Source organism: Lactuca virosa, chromosome 2, assembly GCF_052849685.1.
Source record: "Lactuca virosa cultivar CGN04683 chromosome 2, Lactuca_virosa_CGN04683_v6, whole genome shotgun sequence".
Lineage (NCBI taxonomy): Eukaryota > Viridiplantae > Streptophyta > Magnoliopsida > Asterales > Asteraceae > Lactuca > Lactuca virosa.
The window spans coordinates 42,301,309-42,320,394 of record NC_136427.1 but is presented as its reverse complement, the minus strand read 5'-3'; the positions used below and the strand labels follow the sequence as shown (position 1 = coordinate 42,320,394).

The window sequence follows — 19,086 nt, the reverse complement described above, 5'->3', positions numbered from 1 at the left end:
CCCTGTAATTACTTAGCCTCCTACAGCTGTATTTTCCCTATAAACCTTCCTAGTTTATCCCATGTTACTTGTATTCTCTGGCTATTTAAGCCACTCCCTGTATGTGCATAATAATATAACCAATTCACTCTCACATCTCTGTTTATATGGTATCAGAGCTACCTTGCTCTCACGAGATTTGATCCTCTTCCTATCTTCTCATATAAAACCCTCAACCCTCAATTAGGGTTCATCGATGACCACCAAAAACATCACTCACATTACCGCTGCTACTCATCTAACCATCAAACTCACACCCAATAATTACCCGGTATGGAGAAAACAAGTCGAATCCACTTTGATCAGTCTTGAACTTGGTAACCACATCATCGACACCTCTACTCAACCTTCGACAACAGTCACCGACAAGGAAGGAAAAAAGATAACAAATCCTGATTACCTTCCATGGCATCGCAGAGATCAAATGATATTCAGCGCTATATTGGGGAGTTGTTCAGACTCGATACAACCTCTCATCTCATCTGCAGCTACAGCTCAAGAAGCATGGACTCGGCTACACTCAAGCTTTTCCTCATCCTCAAGGTCCAGAATCATCTCCTTAAAGTCCAAACTTGCCAAGAACCCTAAAGGAACTCGATCCATCTCATAACTCCTTCAAGAAATGCGGGCCATTGCTGATGATCTAGCACTTGCCCAAAGCCATGTCTCTAAAGAAGACCTCATGGTCCACATCGTCTCACAACTTGGGGAAGAATACAGTACCATTGCTGCAGCTATCAAGGTACGAGACAACCCCCAGTCCTACTCCGAGCTCTTTGACAAACTCACAGATTATGAAGGAGCCCTCAAGGATATACCCTCAACTCTTGACTCAATTCCCGTTACCGCCAATTACACTTCCCGTCAACAGGGATCCAATAATCTCACATACAACAACTCTTTCTCCAGGAACAACACCCTGCCTTTTCCCTCTCACATGTCAAAAGGAACACCCCAATCTTACTGGCCAAATAATAACTCTTATGGCCATCGTACCAACAAAAACAATCACTTCTGTCAATACTGCAACATTCCAGGGCACCTTACTAAGGACTGTCGCAAACTTGCTCGATTCCTAAGGGAGAACAATGTCATCACTGACCTTACCAAATCAACAACCCCAGTTGCCAATGTTACCACGTCGGCCCCAGGATCTCCCTCATGGCTTTTTGATACTGGTGCATCCAATCATGTAACCTCTGACAAAAATACCCTTCACAGCGTATCGGAGTATGGAGGTCCCGATGAGATAGTCCTTGGAGATGGTTCAGGTTTACCTATAACACACACTGACAACACATATATCAAGTTAAATGCAAACCTCCTTATCTTTTATATCTTATGCCCTTCATTATTCATACTTTGTTGTTCATTGTATAATAACTTGTGTTTAACACCAAACCAAGTTATGTTTCCACAAGTATCTCTCTATCTTGCTTACATTTAACGATATATGTTGTTGTTACTTTTCCTTTACAATTTCTCTCTCTTTTATTGTTGAGCTTCATCAAGATCCACGAGATTAACTTATAATTTCACACCATTGATATCAAGCCATAGTGGTTGCTTTTTAACTTTCTTTAAAAAATCCATACCTACCAACAATGACATGTCCTTATATCCCTTGTCACTGATCAAGCTCAAGTCATACTTGAAGATGGTCAACTTGCAATGACCAGACCTACCAACAATGACATAGAAAAGATGGAGAAAGTCGAAATTGCTTCTATGAAATCTCATGTGGAGTTCCTCCTGACATTTTTGATCTTATCATCAACTGCAAATCTGTAAAAGAAATTTGTGATATTCTTAAGACGAAATAGTCATACAAAGTCATAAAGTTGGAAACTTTATGACTTACGACATCATTTTGGGCTTGGATCTGAGTTTTGGATGTAAGGGATTAATGGAATAAGCTCTTAATGGAGTTTTGGAAATGGGCTGCATACGCTAGGTGTGGTGGTACGTTGCACATACGCGGTCAGCACCACACTTTTGGTCAACATCAGAGTACGTTGGGCGTATTCTCTTGGTATGTAGGGCGTACTCTGCTGGCAAGAAATATTGACTTTTGGACATTGACTGTTGACTTTGACTTTAACCACGGTTGACCAGGTTTGACTTAAGGGTAGTTTGAGCTATAGTAAAGCCTTGGTCTCTATCTGTTCAATAGGTGACCTGTAGAGCTGGTAGTCGGAACAGTGTATTGTTCAGATATATTCGCCAAATTGTGAGGTGAGTTTTCCTCACTGTACCCGTGTGTCGAAGACACCAATGCCGACCCACTAGATTATTTATCTTGGTTTGGATTGTGATATGATAGTTGTAGTTGTTCGGTGGATCCGTATGATTATATGTATTTGATGGCTCTCTGTTATGTTTATTTGTTGCATAGGTCGACATGTTGTGTTGGGTTTAGGTGGTCTTGCTTTGTGTTGTAGGATAAAACACCCGGGGACGACCGGATAGGAAGTAGGCCTGCGAGGCGGTCCAATCAAGTCGGCGACCCGTGGAGCGGTCCGGATAGGCTGTAGGCCCTGCGAGGTGTTCCAGTCATGTCCAAGGCTCGTAGAGTGGTCTGGATAGGCCGTAGGCCCTGCGAGGCGTTCTAGTCATGCCGAAGGCTCGTAGAGCTGTCCAGATAGGCTATAGGACCTACGAGGCAATCCAGTCAGGTTGGTTGTTCATATTGTATGCTTGTTTGTTGTGGCGTGCTGGTACTTTGGGGGAACTCACTAAGCTTTGGCTTACAGTTTTAGTTTATGGTTTAAGGTACTTTCGAGGATCGTGGGAAGGCAAAGGTGTGATTGTACACAACTTTCTATTTTTTATGTCTTCGGGTCTTGGGAAAACTTTGATTTTGAAATAATGTTTTCGGAAACAATGGCTCTTTTGTAAACAATGATGTTAAATGGTTGATTTTGAAATTTTTAAATTGCTTTGATTTTTGGGATGTTACATGGATAGTTGGATTTCACTTAGGCCATTAAAAATGCAGTCTATTTCCCAAGAAAATTGAATAACTCGATCAATCAAGTGTACATAACTTGAAGGCCAACGCATTCCACTGTTAGATGTAGATCGACGGTTGAACCGAGAATCGGTAATCACACTGGTTCAAATGAAAACAGGTTTTTAATACATAGATTTAGATTGTTGTTTACTCTGTCATGGGTTTTTTTATCTGAAAATTTCCAATATAGGATTTACAACGTAAATTAAGGTACATATTAAATAAAAAACCTGTTATTAAAGATGACATTTGGCCACCGTTGTTGACCATCGCACTACTTGTCATGAGTTTTTCATGTAACAAATTCCAATATAAGATATCACTTAAAATTATACTTTATCACCTTATGTCTTTACGTCTCACTTAATACCAGACACAAGGTAAACGTAAATATAACATAAAAAACCTATTATAAAAGATAACATTTGGCCATCATTTTCGAATTTGGCTCGACTTGTCAAGGGTTTTTTCATGTTACACATTTCAATATAAGATTTAATCATTTAAAATGAAACTTCAACACCTTATGTCTCTCTTAATAACCGACACAAGGTAAATGTACATATAAAATAAAATAACTTATAAAAGACGACATTTGGCCACCGTTTTCGGTCGTCACACTACTTGTCACTTTTTTATGTAAAACCGATGTTAATGTGTGAAGTCTGATTTGCAATGGTGACTCATTTTTCAGTAAACTGTCATGGAAACAATCATGTGAATTAGTTTATGGCCGTTAGTGATGAGAAAAAAGAAAACCGACACCACCCAACTTTAAAAAACCGACGCCTAGGCTAGTTTTGTACTAGTGGAGGCATAGAAAACTTATCAATCCCGACCTGGAACTCAATATTAGACCAACATCGATCTACATAGCTTTTCTTCTGACTTTGTGCAGTCTGAAGTCTTTCTCTCACCTACTAAATCATCCTAGTGGTCTTGATCACAACATTAGTGCCCCCTATCACTCTCTGCCCAACCTCTCCCTACAAACTAGGGTCCTACGCTTCTTCCCTTATCGTATCTCGAAGGGAGGTATAACAATATTACAACGAATATAAGTGACGTTTTTTATGGTTAATAATTGAATAAAACAGTGACATGTTTTTATTGTCACTGACTGGGTAAAACGATGATGGCCTTTTATGGTCACTAATTAGATAAAAGAATGAGGACCTTTTATTGTCACTAATGGGATAAGATAGTGAAAAAATTTATGGTCACTAATTACACAAACTAGTGAGGACTTTCATTGATTGGTGACTATTTTTTGTGACATAATGAGTCGTCACAGATATAGCGTCCACTACACTTTAGTCACTATTTAGTGACCACTTATATACTTTGGTCTCTAATCAGTTTGGTGACGGACCTATAGTGACGACTAAATTTTTGGTCACTAAATCATTTAGTGACTAATCATTTTATTGGTAGTGACCATTTTATTTTCCTCACTAAGTAACATTTTTTTGTAGTAGGTTTTATGTAGTAAGGTTTTAGTTGTAAGTAGAATCGTTTGAATAAAAGGGAAGGTTTAATGCTTTACAAATGTTATCCACAAAGACTAAAATTTAATGCACTAAAATTTTGTTGGGAGTTAAAACATCCACAATGGTGAGTTCAATTGGAGGGTTTAATGAGGTGACAAGCCTATTTGTCATTCAATGAATCAAACTCTACCATAGTGAGATACCACTTTGGCATTCAATGGATTTGGAATTCAATGGTCATCGAACTCTTCAATGGGAAAAAGGAAATTTTTAATTCTTAAATATACACTATAAATTAGGTTTTGTAATTTTCTGTTGAACTATATAGTTCAATACATTGTAGAAAAAAAAAATTGATAGAGTTGTATGAGATGTAAAAAAAAATAATGTTGTGGATGCCCTTATAGAAATGTAAAACCACTACAATTACAATCCACCCAAAAAAAAAATAATAAATAAATAAAAAATAAAAAAACAAAAATAAACTAAAGAAAATCAAGAGAAAGGGTGTATGAACTAATTAAGGAGAGGAAGGAAGCTGGTATTTTCTTTACAAAACCTTGAATTCAGTAAATTTTAAAGGTTCTTTTGTGCTTGGTTGAGTTCCTTTGATCAGATTTCGTCCACAGATCGACCAAGGATGATTAAACTTGGTTTTGATATGATTTCATTCAAATTGTTTACTTACAAACATTATTCTTGAAAAGAGATATGGTTTAGATGTAGTTAAATGTTCCAAGAAGCAAATCGAAGCTTTGATATATGAAAATGGCAGTAGACCCGTTTTTAGTAACCAGGTCGATTAAGAAGGAAACCAAATTGCTGTGAAAAGGCGGTGAGATGCTGGTAATGAATGCCTCTGGTACATCCTTTAGGGGTGAGCATGGTGCGGTTTGGTGCGGTTTTAGGGCCAAACCGAACCACAAACCGCATGGTGCGGTTTTTGCATTTTAAAAACCGTTGGGTGCGGTTTTTCAATGGTTCGGTTTTGCGGTTTTTAAATGCGGTTTCGGTTTGTATCGGTGCGATGTCGGTTTTAAACCGAGTAAAGCATATGGTGTGATTTTCTATATTCACTGATTTGGTTTTATTTTGATTCGTTAAAAGTTTTGACGTTCAATTAATTTTGTGTTGTTTTGTTGAATATTTTGACATTTGTTTGATTTTGAGTTTTTGAAGTTGATTAATTTGTACCCTAAACTTATTTTTTTCTATTTCATTTTTACTTATTGCCCACATGTGGTTACACCGTTACAGAAGCACAAAGGTTATATAATGTTATGACTTATGAGAAATTAAAGATATTAAAGTTTAATCGTTAAATCTAAGTACCATTATATTCGACATATAGTATATATTAGTCTTTTAATTAATATGTATATAATATAAATTAGTGATTTATTGTTTATACGCCTTCGGTGCGGTTCGGTTTTCATGGACTGGTTTCTAGATAAAAACCGCACCGCACCAATAACTTCGGTTTTTGTGAAAATAAAATCCACATTCTCGGTTTTTGCATCGGTTTTAGTTTTTCAGTTGCGGTTTGTTGCGGTTTCATCGGTTTTTTTTGTTATCGGTTCGGTTTTTGCTCACCCCTAAGTCATTCTTGATCTTTGATTCTAGTCGTATCCCATGTTTTGCTTCTTTTATTAATTATATTTTTAAATAAAATTTTCAAACCAGCACCTCCACTTCGGATTATCTGTTTTGTGTCAACTTGATTTTTTTTTCAAACGGCTGAATATTATTAAAAATAGAAAAACCAGCGGTTACTTGTGCTAAATACAAAGTTGGACTAATCAACTTGATGTAAGAGCATAACAACTACTTTTTAAAATGTAAGAGCAAAACAACTACTTTTTGTATCCATATGAATAAATTATTATTTCCCATACGAGGAATCTAATCCCCACCCAATTTCACCAACCAAACACAGAGTTCACATGTCAATCAACATCTCGAGGGTTTATACATATGATCTCTAGTGTCTTTTCATTTCCTAAAGATTTCCAGCAGCGAATATTTGATTTTATAGGACCTGTTAACATATAAGTTCAGTTCAGTGGCGTCTTATTCAACACCGTCCATTCAGAAAAGCTATAAGTATGATGTGTTCTTGAGCTTTGCAGGCCAAGACGTCCGTAAGAAATTTCTTGATCATCTTTATGTTGCTCTTCAGTGGCAAGAAATTGAGACTTTCAAGGATGATGAGAATCTCAAGAAAGGAAAAAGGATCAAAGATGATCTCTTCGAGTCCATTGAAGAGTCAAACTTCCACATCATTATTTTCTCAAAAGCCTATGCAACTTCCACCTGGTGTTTGGATGAGCTTGTGAAGATTATGGAGTGTCAGAACGCCGACACTACCCAGCAGATTGCTTACCCTGTGTTGTTTGACGTGGATCCCACGGACGTCCGCCATCAACGTAAGCTGGTTGAAACAGCTTTTGCCGAAAATAAGAACAAGCCAGATGCTGTAAAGTGGATAAAGGCTATGGAAGGAGCAGCTGGTTTAGCTGGGTGGGATTTGAGGAATACCGATGATGGGTATGACTCTTTCTTAGTGTTTTAATAAAATTCTTGTATTGAAATTTTTTATCTCAAATTGAATTTTGTTACTTGATATATATACGTTATAGTTCTTAAATTATTGTTCATACGAGAAGCTGATTGACTCTCCCCTTATTCTACAGGCATGAAGCCAAAGTCATCAAAAGAATTGTTCAGAAGATTTCACTCGAGTTACGTTCGACTAACTTAAAAGCCAATGAATACTTAGTAGGCATGGAGAGCCGTATACGAGATATACTTTCCTCTTTGGAAATGGATGTTGAATATGTTCGTATGATAGGTATCAAGGGGATTAGAGGCGGTGGGAAGACGAATTTGGCCACAGCTGTTTTTGACAAAATATGTTTTCCGTTTGAAGTTAAAAGCATCATTGGGAACATTAGGGAAGTTTCAAAATCATCGATGTTTGGGTTGCAATTGTTGCAAAAACAAGTGCTTTGCAATGTGATAAAGGATGGAAATTTCACCAAATCGAGTGTTCGTGATGGGAAAACCTTAATGAAAAAGAAGTTGTGTGGTAACTAGGTTCTTCTTGTTCTGGACGATGTGGATCACTTAGACCAGCTGGAGGCATTAGCTGGTGAGCTTAATTGGTTTAAACAAGGAAGTAGAATAATTATTACAACAAGAGATGAGCAATTACTCGTTGCCCACGGAGTGAAAGCGATTCATGACGTCACCCTTTTATCACAATCTGATGCAACTCGTGTCTTTAATAGGTATGCATTTGGTAAAGATATTCCAATTAAAATGTGCAAAGAGCTATCACTCCAAGCTGTCCATTATGCTGCGGGTCTTCCCTTAACGATCAAAGTTTTGGGTTCATTTCTCTGCGTTAAAGATGAGCTTGAATGGAAAGATGCACTGGAAAGATTAAAAAAAATTCCATTGAAAAAAACCCTCGAAAAATTGGAATTAAGCTATACCAGCCTCGATCATGATTACAAGGATATATTCCTAGATGTTGCATGCTTACTAAAAGGTTGGCGGAAAGACGATGCTATTAGAGCACTTGAATGTTGTGGATTCCACGCTAGGATTGGCTTGAGAGTTCTTGAACAAAGATCTCTCATAACTATTTCACGTAATCAGGAGTTAGGCATGCATGACCATATACAAGAACTAGGCCGGAATATTGTTTGTCGGTTGCACCCTGCTGATCCCATCAGACATACCCGGTTGTGGATTCGAGGGGAGATTGAAGATGTATTGACTGATGACTTGGTAAGGATTAAGTAATTAACTAGTTGCTTAAATATATATAAAAGCTGGAAGGGAAAACTAACATGGTTTGATTACTTATGGCGGGAGTCTCATGATGACTGTTCTTGGATTACAGGTTACTGAAGCAACAAGAGCTATAGCAACTCACACATATCCGTTGCTATGCGAGCAGGGTATCTGTCGTTGTAGAATTCTTACACAAGGTTTTGGAAACATGAAGAAACTTAGATTGCTTCAGGTGACTTCTTCGACCAGTGATTTGTTGGAGGGGGTTGAAGTTGGAAAACACTTGCCAAATGCGTTACGATTTCTGAACTGGCGAGGTTACCCTCATTCCTTTTTACCTAAAACATTTCAGGCAAATAATCTGGTTGCACTTGAAATGCCTTATGGAAGAATTAAACGACTATGGGAAGAGGGGGAAAAGAAAGGTAGAATGTTTTAATTAATGCTCTATTGTATGATTTCATTATACTGTTATTGTATGCTTATTACTGCATTAATTAATATTCATCTCTTTCTCTTTCTTGCTTATGATAGGTGCTTAATAACCTCAGATATCTTGACATGAGCCATTCAGATTTGACGATCCTTGATTGTGGCTTACTTCCAAATCTCGAGAAGTTAAACCTTAAAAAATGCTCTGATTTGGTGAAACTTAATGCCCCCCATGGATCGTTAAGAAGGCTTGCCCGGTTAGACTTACTTTGGTGCCGGAGTCTCGATGCTGTTTCGTTTATCAAACAGTTGGAATTGCTTCAGGTTCATGATCTATGTGATTTATATCAAACAGAGTTCTTTTGCTTGATTTAGTTTGCTGCTATACATCTGATTGTTAATATATTATTACTACAATATTAATCTACTTTTTGTTCTTGTTAAATTCTCATAGGTCCTTGAAAACCTCATTTTCCTGGACTTCAGCTATTCAAGTTTGACGACCCTTGATTGTGGCTTAGTTCCGAATCTCGAGAAATTAATTATTGAAAATTGTTATAATTTGGTAGAACTTGAGGTGCCTATTGGATCTCTGAGAAGGCTTGTCTACATATACTTGAATTATTGCAAGAGATTAAAATCAATTTCTTTTATCAAACAGTTGGAGTCACTTCAGTTTCTTAATCTATGTTGTTTAGATCTCACGCAGTTCTCAGATATAATCCCAAGGAATAATATCCAAGAACTACCCTCTTTCATTGGAAATCTTCAAAACCTCGTTTCTCTAAAGCTCTATGGGTGCAAAAACCTCAGGAGACTTCAATCAGGCATATGTGTTCATTTACGACATCTAAAACACCTTGACCTTGAAGGTAGTGCCATAGAGGAATTACCGGAGGATCTTGGCCACTTAGAGAGTTTAGAAACTCTAGAATTAGGTTATACGCCTCTCAAGCATCTCCCTAACAGCATTTGTATGTTGACACATCTGAAAACTCTACTTCTTGATGGTTGTAAAGGTATTAAGAAGTTACCCGAGGATCTTGGCCTATTAGAATCTTTGAAGGAACTAAGTCTAGGACAATGCAAGATAAGAGATGTTCCAAGTAGCATCTGTAAGTTGAAACTTCTCAGAAAGCTTTACATTCGCTACTGTGATCAACTTGAGGGATTGCCCGAGAAACTAGGAGACTTGGAATGTTTAGAAGAGTTAAATCTAGAAGGGACAGGAATAAGCCATCTTCCACGGAGTATTTCTTTATTGAAAGGTCTAAAAATTGTTGGATTTAAATAAAGATATGACGAACAACAACCACCAAAAAGGAGTTTGCTTTACCATGGTATTTTGAAATTTAGTTTTGTTTAAACCTAAATGATTTTGTATTTTTACGTTTTTCATTTAAAGACATGTTAAACTGTAACACTGCTACTTATGAATTGTTTTCTACTCACAGTCACATGGTTACATAATTTAATTGTTACTTTTTATCACTTAACGGTTTATATTTTTCCATTGTTACTATTGAAGTATTTTGAGTCATCATGTTTTCATTTTTCACCTTGTGGTGTACTTATTTTTTTCTTAGCTTTTCTTGTTTCAGTTTACACTTGTATATTGTGCTAAACTGAGTTTTGAAAACTATTTATGGATTAATTAGAACAAAGAACAAAGAAAAATATATTAAGGAATAAGATATGTATATTATCTTTTATATAATTAGAATATTTCCCTGTAATTACTTAGCCTCCTACAGCTGTATTTTCCCTATAAACCTTCCTAGTTTATCCCATGTTACTTGTATTCTCTGGCTATTTAAGCCACTCCCTGTATGTGCATAATAATATAACCAATTCACTCTCACATCTCTGTTTATATGGTATCAGAGCTACCTTGCTCTCACGAGATTTGATCCTCTTCCTATCTTCTCATATAAAACCCTCAACCCTCAATTAGGGTTCATCGATGACCACCAAAAACATCACTCACATTACCGCTGCTACTCATCTAACCATCAAACTCACACCCAATAATTACCCGGTATGGAGAAAACAAGTCGAATCCACTTTGATCAGTCTTGAACTTGGTAACCACATCATCGACACCTCTACTCAACCTTCGACAACAGTCACCGACAAGGAAGGAAAAAAGATAACAAATCCTGATTACCTTCCATGGCATCGCAGAGATCAAATGATATTCAGCGCTATATTGGGGAGTTGTTCAGACTCAATACAACCTCTCATCTCATCTGCAGCTACAGCTCAAGAAGCATGGACTTGGCTACACTCAAGCTTTTCCTCATCCTCAAGGTCCAGAATCATCTCCTTAAAGTCCAAACTTGCCAAGAACCCTAAAGGAACTCGATCCATCTCATAATTCCTTCAAGAAATGCGGGCCATTGCTGATGATCTAGCACTTGCCCAAAGCCATGTCTCTAAAGAAGACCTCATGGTCCACATCGTCTCACAACTTGGGGAAGAATACAGTACCATTGCTGCAGCTATCAAGGTACGAGACAACCCCCAGTCCTACTCCGAGCTCTTTGACAAACTCACAGATTATGAAGGAGCCCTCAAGGATATACCCTCAACTCTTGACTCAATTCCCGTTACCGCCAATTACACTTCCCGTCAACAGGGATCCAATAATCTCACATACAACAACTCTTTCTCCAGGAACAACACCCTGCCTTTTCCCTCTCACATGTCAAAAGGAACACCCCAATCTTACTGGCCAAATAATAACTCTTATGGCCATCGTACCAACAAAAACAATCACTTCTGTCAATACTGCAACATTCCAGGGCACCTTACTAAGGACTGTCGCAAACTTGCTCGATTCCTAAGGGAGAACAATGTCATCACTGACCTTACCAAATCAACAACCCCAGTTGCCAATGTTACCACGTCGGCCCCAGGATCTCCCTCATGGCTTTTTGATACTGGTGCATCCAATCATGTAACCTCTGACAAAAATACCCTTCACAGCGTATCGGAGTATGGAGGTCCCGATGAGATAGTCCTTGGAGATGGTTCAGGTTTACCTATAACACACACTGACAACACATATATCAAGTTAAATGCAAACCTCCTTATCTTTTATATCTTATGCCCTTCATTATTCATACTTTGTTGTTCATTGTATAATAACTTGTGTTTAACACCAAACCAAGTTATGTTTCCACAAGTATCTCTCTATCTTGCTTACATTTAACGATATATGTTGTTGTTACTTTTCCTTTACAATTTCTCTCTCTTTTATTGTTGAGCTTCATCAAGATCCACGAGATTAACTTATAATTTCACACCATTGATATCAAGCCATAGTGGTTGCTTTTTAACTTTCTTTAAAAAATCCATACCTACCAACAATGACATGTCCTTATATCCCTTGTCACTGATCAAGCTCAAGTCATACTTGAAGATGGTCAACTTGCAATGACCAGACCTACCAACAATGACATAGAAAAGATGGAGAAAGTCGAAATTGCTTCTATGAAATCTCATGTGGAGTTCCTCCTGACATTTTTGATCTTATCATCAACTGCAAATCTGTAAAAGAAATTTGTGATATTCTTAAGACGAAATAGTCATACAAAGTCATAAAGTTGGAAACTTTATGACTTAGGACATCATTTTGGGCTTGGATCTGAGTTTTGGATGTAAGGGATTAATGGAATAAGCTCTTAATGGAGTTTTGGAAATGGGCTGCATACGCTAGGTGTGGTGGTACGTTGCACATACGCGGTCAGCACCACACTTTTGGTCAACATCAGAGTACGTTGGGCGTATTCTCTTGGTATGTAGGGCGTACTCTGCTGGCAAGAAATATTGACTTTTGGACATTGACTGTTGACTTTGACTTTAACCACGGTTGACCAGGTTTGACTTAAGGGTAGTTTGAGCTATAGTAAAGCCTTGGTCTCTATCTGTTCAATAGGTGACCTGTAGAGCTGGTAGTCGGAACAGTGTATTGTTCAGATATATTCACCAAATTGTGAGGTGAGTTTTCCTCACTGTACCCGTGTGTCGAAGACACCAATGCCGACCCACTAGATTATTTATCTTGGTTTGGATTGTGATATGATAGTTGTAGTTGTTCGGTGGATCCGTATGATTATATGTATTTGATGGCTCTCTGTTATGTTTATTTGTTGCATAGGTCGACATGTTGTGTTGGGTTTAGGTGGTCTTGCTTTGTGTTGTAGGATAAAACACCCGGGGACGACCGGATAGGAAGTAGGCCTGCGAGGCGGTCCAATCAAGTCGGCGACCCGTGGAGCGGTCCGGATAGGCTGTAGGCCCTGCGAGGTGTTCCAGTCATGTCCAAGGCTCGTAGAGTGGTCTGGATAGGCCGTAGGCCCTGCGAGGCGTTCTAGTCATGCCGAAGGCTCGTAGAGCTGTCCAGATAGGCTATAGGACCTACGAGGCAATCCAGTCAGGTTGGTTGTTCATATTGTATGCTTGTTTGTTGTGGCGTGCTGGTACTTTGGGGGAACTCACTAAGCTTTGGCTTACAGTTTTAGTTTATGGTTTAAGGTACTTTCGAGGATCGTGGGAAGGCAAAGGTGTGATTGTACACAACTTTCTATTTTTTATGTCTTCGGGTCTTGGGAAAACTTTGATTTTGAAATAATGTTTTCGGAAACAATGGCTCTTTTGTAAACAATGATGTTAAATGGTTGATTTTGAAATTTTTAAATTGCTTTGATTTTTGGGATGTTACATGGATAGTTGGATTTCACTTAGGCCATTAAAAATGCAGTCTATTTCCCAAGAAAATTGAATAACTCGATCAATCAAGTGTACATAACTTGAAGGCCAACGCATTCCACTGTTAGATGTAGATCGACGGTTGAACCGAGAATCGGTAATCACACTGGTTCAAATGAAAATAGGTTTTTAATACATAGATTTAGATTGTTGTTTACTCTGTCATGGGTTTTTTTATCTGAAAATTTCCAATATAGGATTTACAACGTAAATTAAGGTACATATTAAATAAAAAACCTGTTATTAAAGATGACATTTGGCCACCGTTGTTGACCATCGCACTACTTGTCATGAGTTTTTCATGTAACAAATTCCAATATAAGATATCACTTAAAATTATACTTTATCACCTTTTGTCTTTACGTCTCACTTAATACCAGACACAAGGTAAACGTAAATATAACATAAAAAACCTATTATAAAAGATAACATTTGGCCATCATTTTCGAATGTGGCTCGACTTGTCAAGGGTTTTTTCATGTTACACATTTCAATATAAGATTTAATCATTTAAAATGAAACTTCAACACCTTATGTCTCTCTTAATAACCGACACAAGGTAAATGTACATATAAAATAAAATAACTTATAAAAGACGACATTTGGCCACCGTTTTCGGTCGTCACACTACTTGTCACTTTTTTATGTAAAACCGATGTTAATGTGTGAAGTCTGATTTGCAATGGTGACTCATTTTTCAGTAAACTGTCATGGAAACAATCATGTGAATTAGTTTATGGCCGTTAGTGATGAGAAAAAAGAAAACCGACACCACCCAACTTTAAAAAACCGACGCCTAGGCTAGTTTTGTACTAGTGGAGGCATAGAAAACTTATCAATCCCGACCTGGAACTCAATATTAAACCAACATCGATCTACATAGCTTTTCTTCTGACTTTGTGCAGTCTGAAGTCTTTCTCTCACCTACTAAATCATCCTAGTGGTCTTGATCACAACATTAGTGCCCCCTATCACTCTCTGCCCAACCTCTCCCTACAAACTAGGGTCCTACGCTTCTTCCCTTATCGTATCTCGAAGGGAGGTATAACAATATTACAACGAAAATAAGTGACGTTTTTTATGGTTAATAATTGAATAAAACAGTGACATGTTTTTATTGTCACTGACCGGGTAAAACGATGATGACCTTTTATGGTCACTAATTAGATAAAAGAATGAGGACCTTTTATTGTCACTAATGGGATAAGATAGTGAAAAAATTTATGGTCACTAATTACACAAACTAGTGAGGACTTTCATTGATTGGTGACTATTTTTTGTGACATAATGAGTCGTCACAGATATAGCGTCCACTACACTTTAGTCACTATTTAGTGACCACTTATATACTTTGGTCTCTAATCAGTTTGGTGACGGACCTATAGTGACGATTAAATTTTTGGTCACTAAATCATTTAGTGACTAATCATTTTATTGGTAGTGACCATTTTATTTTCCTCACTAAGTAACATTTTTTTGTAGTGGGTTTTATGTAGTATGGTTTTAGTCGTAAGTAGAATCGTTTGAATAAAAGGGAAGGTTTAATGCTTTACAAATGTTATCCACAAAGACTAAAATTTAATGCACTAAAATTTTGTTGGGAGTTAAAACATCCACAATGGTGAGTTCAATTGGAGGGTTTAATGAGGTGACAAGCCTATTTGTCATTCAATGAATCAAACTCTACCATAGTGAGATACCACTTTGGCATTCAATGGATTTGGAATTCAATGGTCATCGAACTCTTCAATGGGAAAAAGGAAATTTTTAATTCTTAAATGTACACTATAAATTAGGTTTTGTAATTTTCTGTTGAACTATATAGTTCAATACATTGTAGAAAAAAAATTAATAGAGTTGTATGAGATGTAAAAAAAATAATGTTGTGGATGCCCTTATAGAAATGTAAAACCACTACAATTACAATCCACCCAAAAAAAAATAATAATAAATAAATAAAATAAAAAAACAAAAATAAACTAAAGAAAATCAAGAGAAAGGGTGTATGAACTAATTAAGGAGAGGAAGGAAGCTGGTATTTTCTTTACAAAACCTTGAATTCAGTAAATTTTAAAGGTTCTTTTGTGCTTGGTTGAGTTCCTTTGATCAGATTTCGTCCACAGATCAACCAAGGATGATTAAACTTGGTTTTGATATGATTTCATTCAAATTGTTTACTTACAAACATTATTCTTGAAAAGAGATATGGTTTAGATGTAGTTAAATGTTCCAAGAAGCAAATCGAAGCTTTGATATATGAAAATGGCAGTAGACCCGTTTTCAGTAACCAGGTCGATTAAGAAGGAAACCAAATTGCTGTGAAAAGGCGGTGAGATGCTGGTAATGAATGCCTCTGGTACATCCTTTAGGGGTGAGCATGGTGCGGTTTGGTGCGGTTTTAGGGCCAAACCGAACCACAAACCGCATGGTGCGGTTTTTGCATTTTAAAAACCGTTGGGTGCGGTTTTTCAATGGTTCGGTTTTGCGGTTTTTAAATGCAGTTTCGGTTTGTATCGGTGCGATGTCGGTTTTAAACCGAGTAAAGCATATGGTGTGATTTTCTATATTCACTGATTTGGTTTTATTTTGATTCGTTAAAAGTTTTGACGTTCAATTAATTTTGTGTTGTTTTGTTGAATATTTTGACATTTGTTTGATTTTGAGTTTTTGAAGTTGATTAATTTGTACCCTAAACTTATTTTTTTCTATTTCATTTTTACTTATTGCCCACATGTGGTTACACCGTTACAGAAGCACAAAGGTTATATAATGTTATGACTTATGAGAAATTAAAGATATTAAAGTTTAATCGTTAAATCTAAGTACCATTATATTCGACATATAGTATATATTAGTCTTTTAATTAATATGTATATAATATAAATTAGTGATTTATTGTTTATACGCCTTCGGTGCGGTTCGGTTTTCATGGACTGGTTTCTAGATAAAAACCGCACCGCACCAATAACTTCGGTTTTTGTGAAAATAAAATCCACATTCTCGGTTTTTGCATCGGTTTCAGTTTTTCAGTTGCGGTTTGTTGCGGTTTCATCGGTTTTTTTTGTTATCGGTTCGGTTTTTGCTCACCCCTAAGTCATTCTTGATCTTTGGTTCTAGTCGTATCCCATGTTTTGCTTCTTTTATTAATTATATTTTTAAATAAAATTTTCAAACCAGCACCTCCACTTCGGATTATCTGTTTTGTGTCAACTTGATTTTTTTTTCAAACGGCTGAATATTATTAAAAATAGAAAAACCAGCGGTTACTTGTGCTAAATACAAAGTTGGAGTAATCAACTTGATGTAAGAGCATAACAACTACTTTTTAAAATGTAAGAGCAAAACAACTACTTTTTATATCCATATGAATAAATTATTATTTCCCATACGAGGAATCTAATCCCCACCCAATTTCACCAACCAAACACAGAGTTCACATGTCAATCAACATCTCGAGGGTTTATACATATGATCTCTAGTGTCTTTTCATTTCCTAAAGATTTCCAGCAGCGAATATTTGATTTTATAGGACCTGTTAACATATAAGTTCAGTTCAGTGGCGTCTTATTCAACACCGTCCATTCAGAAAAGCTATAAGTATGATGTGTTCTTGAGCTTTGCAGGCCAAGACGTCCGTAAGAAATTTCTTGATCATCTTTATGTTGCTCTTCAGTGGCAAGAAATTGAGACTTTCAAGGATGATGAGAATCTCAAGAAAGGAAAAAGGATCAAAGATGATCTCTTCGAGTCCATTGAAGAGTCAAAATTCCACATCATTATTTTCTCAAAAGCCTATGCAACTTCCACCTGGTGTTTGGATGAGCTTGTGAAGATTATGGAGTGTCAGAACGCCGACACTACCCAGCAGATTGCTTACCCTGTGTTGTTTGACGTGGATCCCACGGACGTCCGCCATCAACGTAAGCTGGTTGAAACAGCTTTTGCCGAAAATAAGAACAAGCCAGATGCTGTAAAGTGGATAAAGGCTATGGAAGGAGCAGCTGGTTTAGCTGGGTGGGATTTGAGGAATACCGATGATGGGTATGACTCTTTCTTAGTGTTTTAATAAAATTCTTGTATTGAAAATTTTTATCTCAAATTGAATTTTGTTACTTGATATATATACGTTATAGTTCTTAAATTATTGTTCATACGAGAAGCTGATTGACTCTCCCCTTATTCTACAGGCATGAAGCCAAAGTCATCAAAAGAATTGTTCAGAAGATTTCACTCGAGTTACGTTCGACTAACTTAAAAGCCAATGAATACTTAGTAGGCATGGAGAGCCGTATACGAGATATACTTTCCTCTTTGGAAATGGATGTTGAATATGTTCGTATGATAGGTATCAAGGGGATTAGAGGCGGTGGGAAGACGAATTTGGCCACAGCTGTTTTTGACAAAATATGTTTTCCGTTTGAAGTTAAAAGCATCATTGGGAACATTAGGGAAGTTTCAAAATCATCGATGTTTGGGTTGCAATTGTTGCAAAAACAAGTGCTTTGCAATGTGATAAAGGATGGAAATTTCACCAAATCGAGTGTTCGTGATGGGAAAACCTTAATGAAAAAGAAGTTGTGTGGTAAAAAGGTTCTTCTTGTTCTGGACGATGTGGATCACTTAGACCAGCTGGAGGCATTAGCTGGTGAGCTTAATTGGTTTAAACAAGGAAGTAGAATAATTATTACAACAAGAGATGAGCAATTACTCGTTGCCCATGGAGTGAAAGCGATTCATGACGTCACCCTTTTATCACAATCTGATGCAACTCGCGTCTTTAATAGGTATGCATTTGGTAAAGATATTCCAATTAAAATGTGCAAAGAGCTATCACTCCAAGCTGTCCATTATGCTGCGGGTCTTCCCTTAATGATCAAAGTTTTGGGTTCATTTCTCTGCGTTAAAGATGAGCTTGAATGGAAAGATGCACTGGAAAGATTAAAAAAAATTCCATTGAAAAAAACCCTCGAAAAATTGGAATTAAGCTATACCAGCCTCGATCATGATTACAAGGATATATTCCTAGATGTTGCATGCTTACTAAAAGGTTGGCGGAAAGACGATGCTATTAGAGCACTTGAATGTTGTGGATTCCACGCTAGGATTGGCTTGAGAGTTCTTGAACAAAGATCTCTCATAACTATTTCACGTAATCAGGAGTTAGGCATGCATGACCATATACAAGAACTAGGCCGGAATATTGTTTGTCGGTTGCACCCTGCTGATCCCATCAGACATACCCGGTTGTGGATTCGAGGGGAGATTGAAGATGTATTGACTGATGACTTGGTAAGGATTAAGTAATTAACTAGTTGCTTAAATATATATAAAAGCTGGAAGGGAAAACTTGTTAAAGATCATCACTAGCCCAATAGAACAAATATTATCTAGAAGACTTTAGCTTGTTCTAGAACGCTCTAGAAGATTCTAGAACATTATGGAAGACTATGGAAGACTCCGGAATACACCGGAAGAGTCTAGAATACTCTAGAAGGACATGGAAGACCCTGGAAGGTTATGGATCATTCTAGAAGACAC

General features: G+C 37.2%; 1 protein-coding gene and 1 pseudogene across 1 annotated transcript; both read left to right on the top strand.

The window, feature by feature from the left end:
* Positions 1 to 661: 661 nt before the first annotated feature.
* Positions 662 to 10,069, top strand: LOC145157396 (TMV resistance protein N-like; annotated as a pseudogene).
* Positions 10,070 to 11,164: 1,095 nt separating this feature from the next.
* On the top strand, positions 11,165 to 18,852 carry LOC145157395 (TMV resistance protein N-like). The gene is made up of 3 exons (XM_079076440.1): positions 11,165 to 11,813; positions 17,172 to 17,589; positions 17,736 to 18,852. Exons 1-3 carry the CDS (start codon positions 11,165 to 11,167, stop codon positions 18,850 to 18,852), a joined length of 2,184 nt encoding a protein of 727 aa, XP_078932566.1.
* The last annotated feature ends 234 nt before the right edge of the window (positions 18,853 to 19,086 follow it).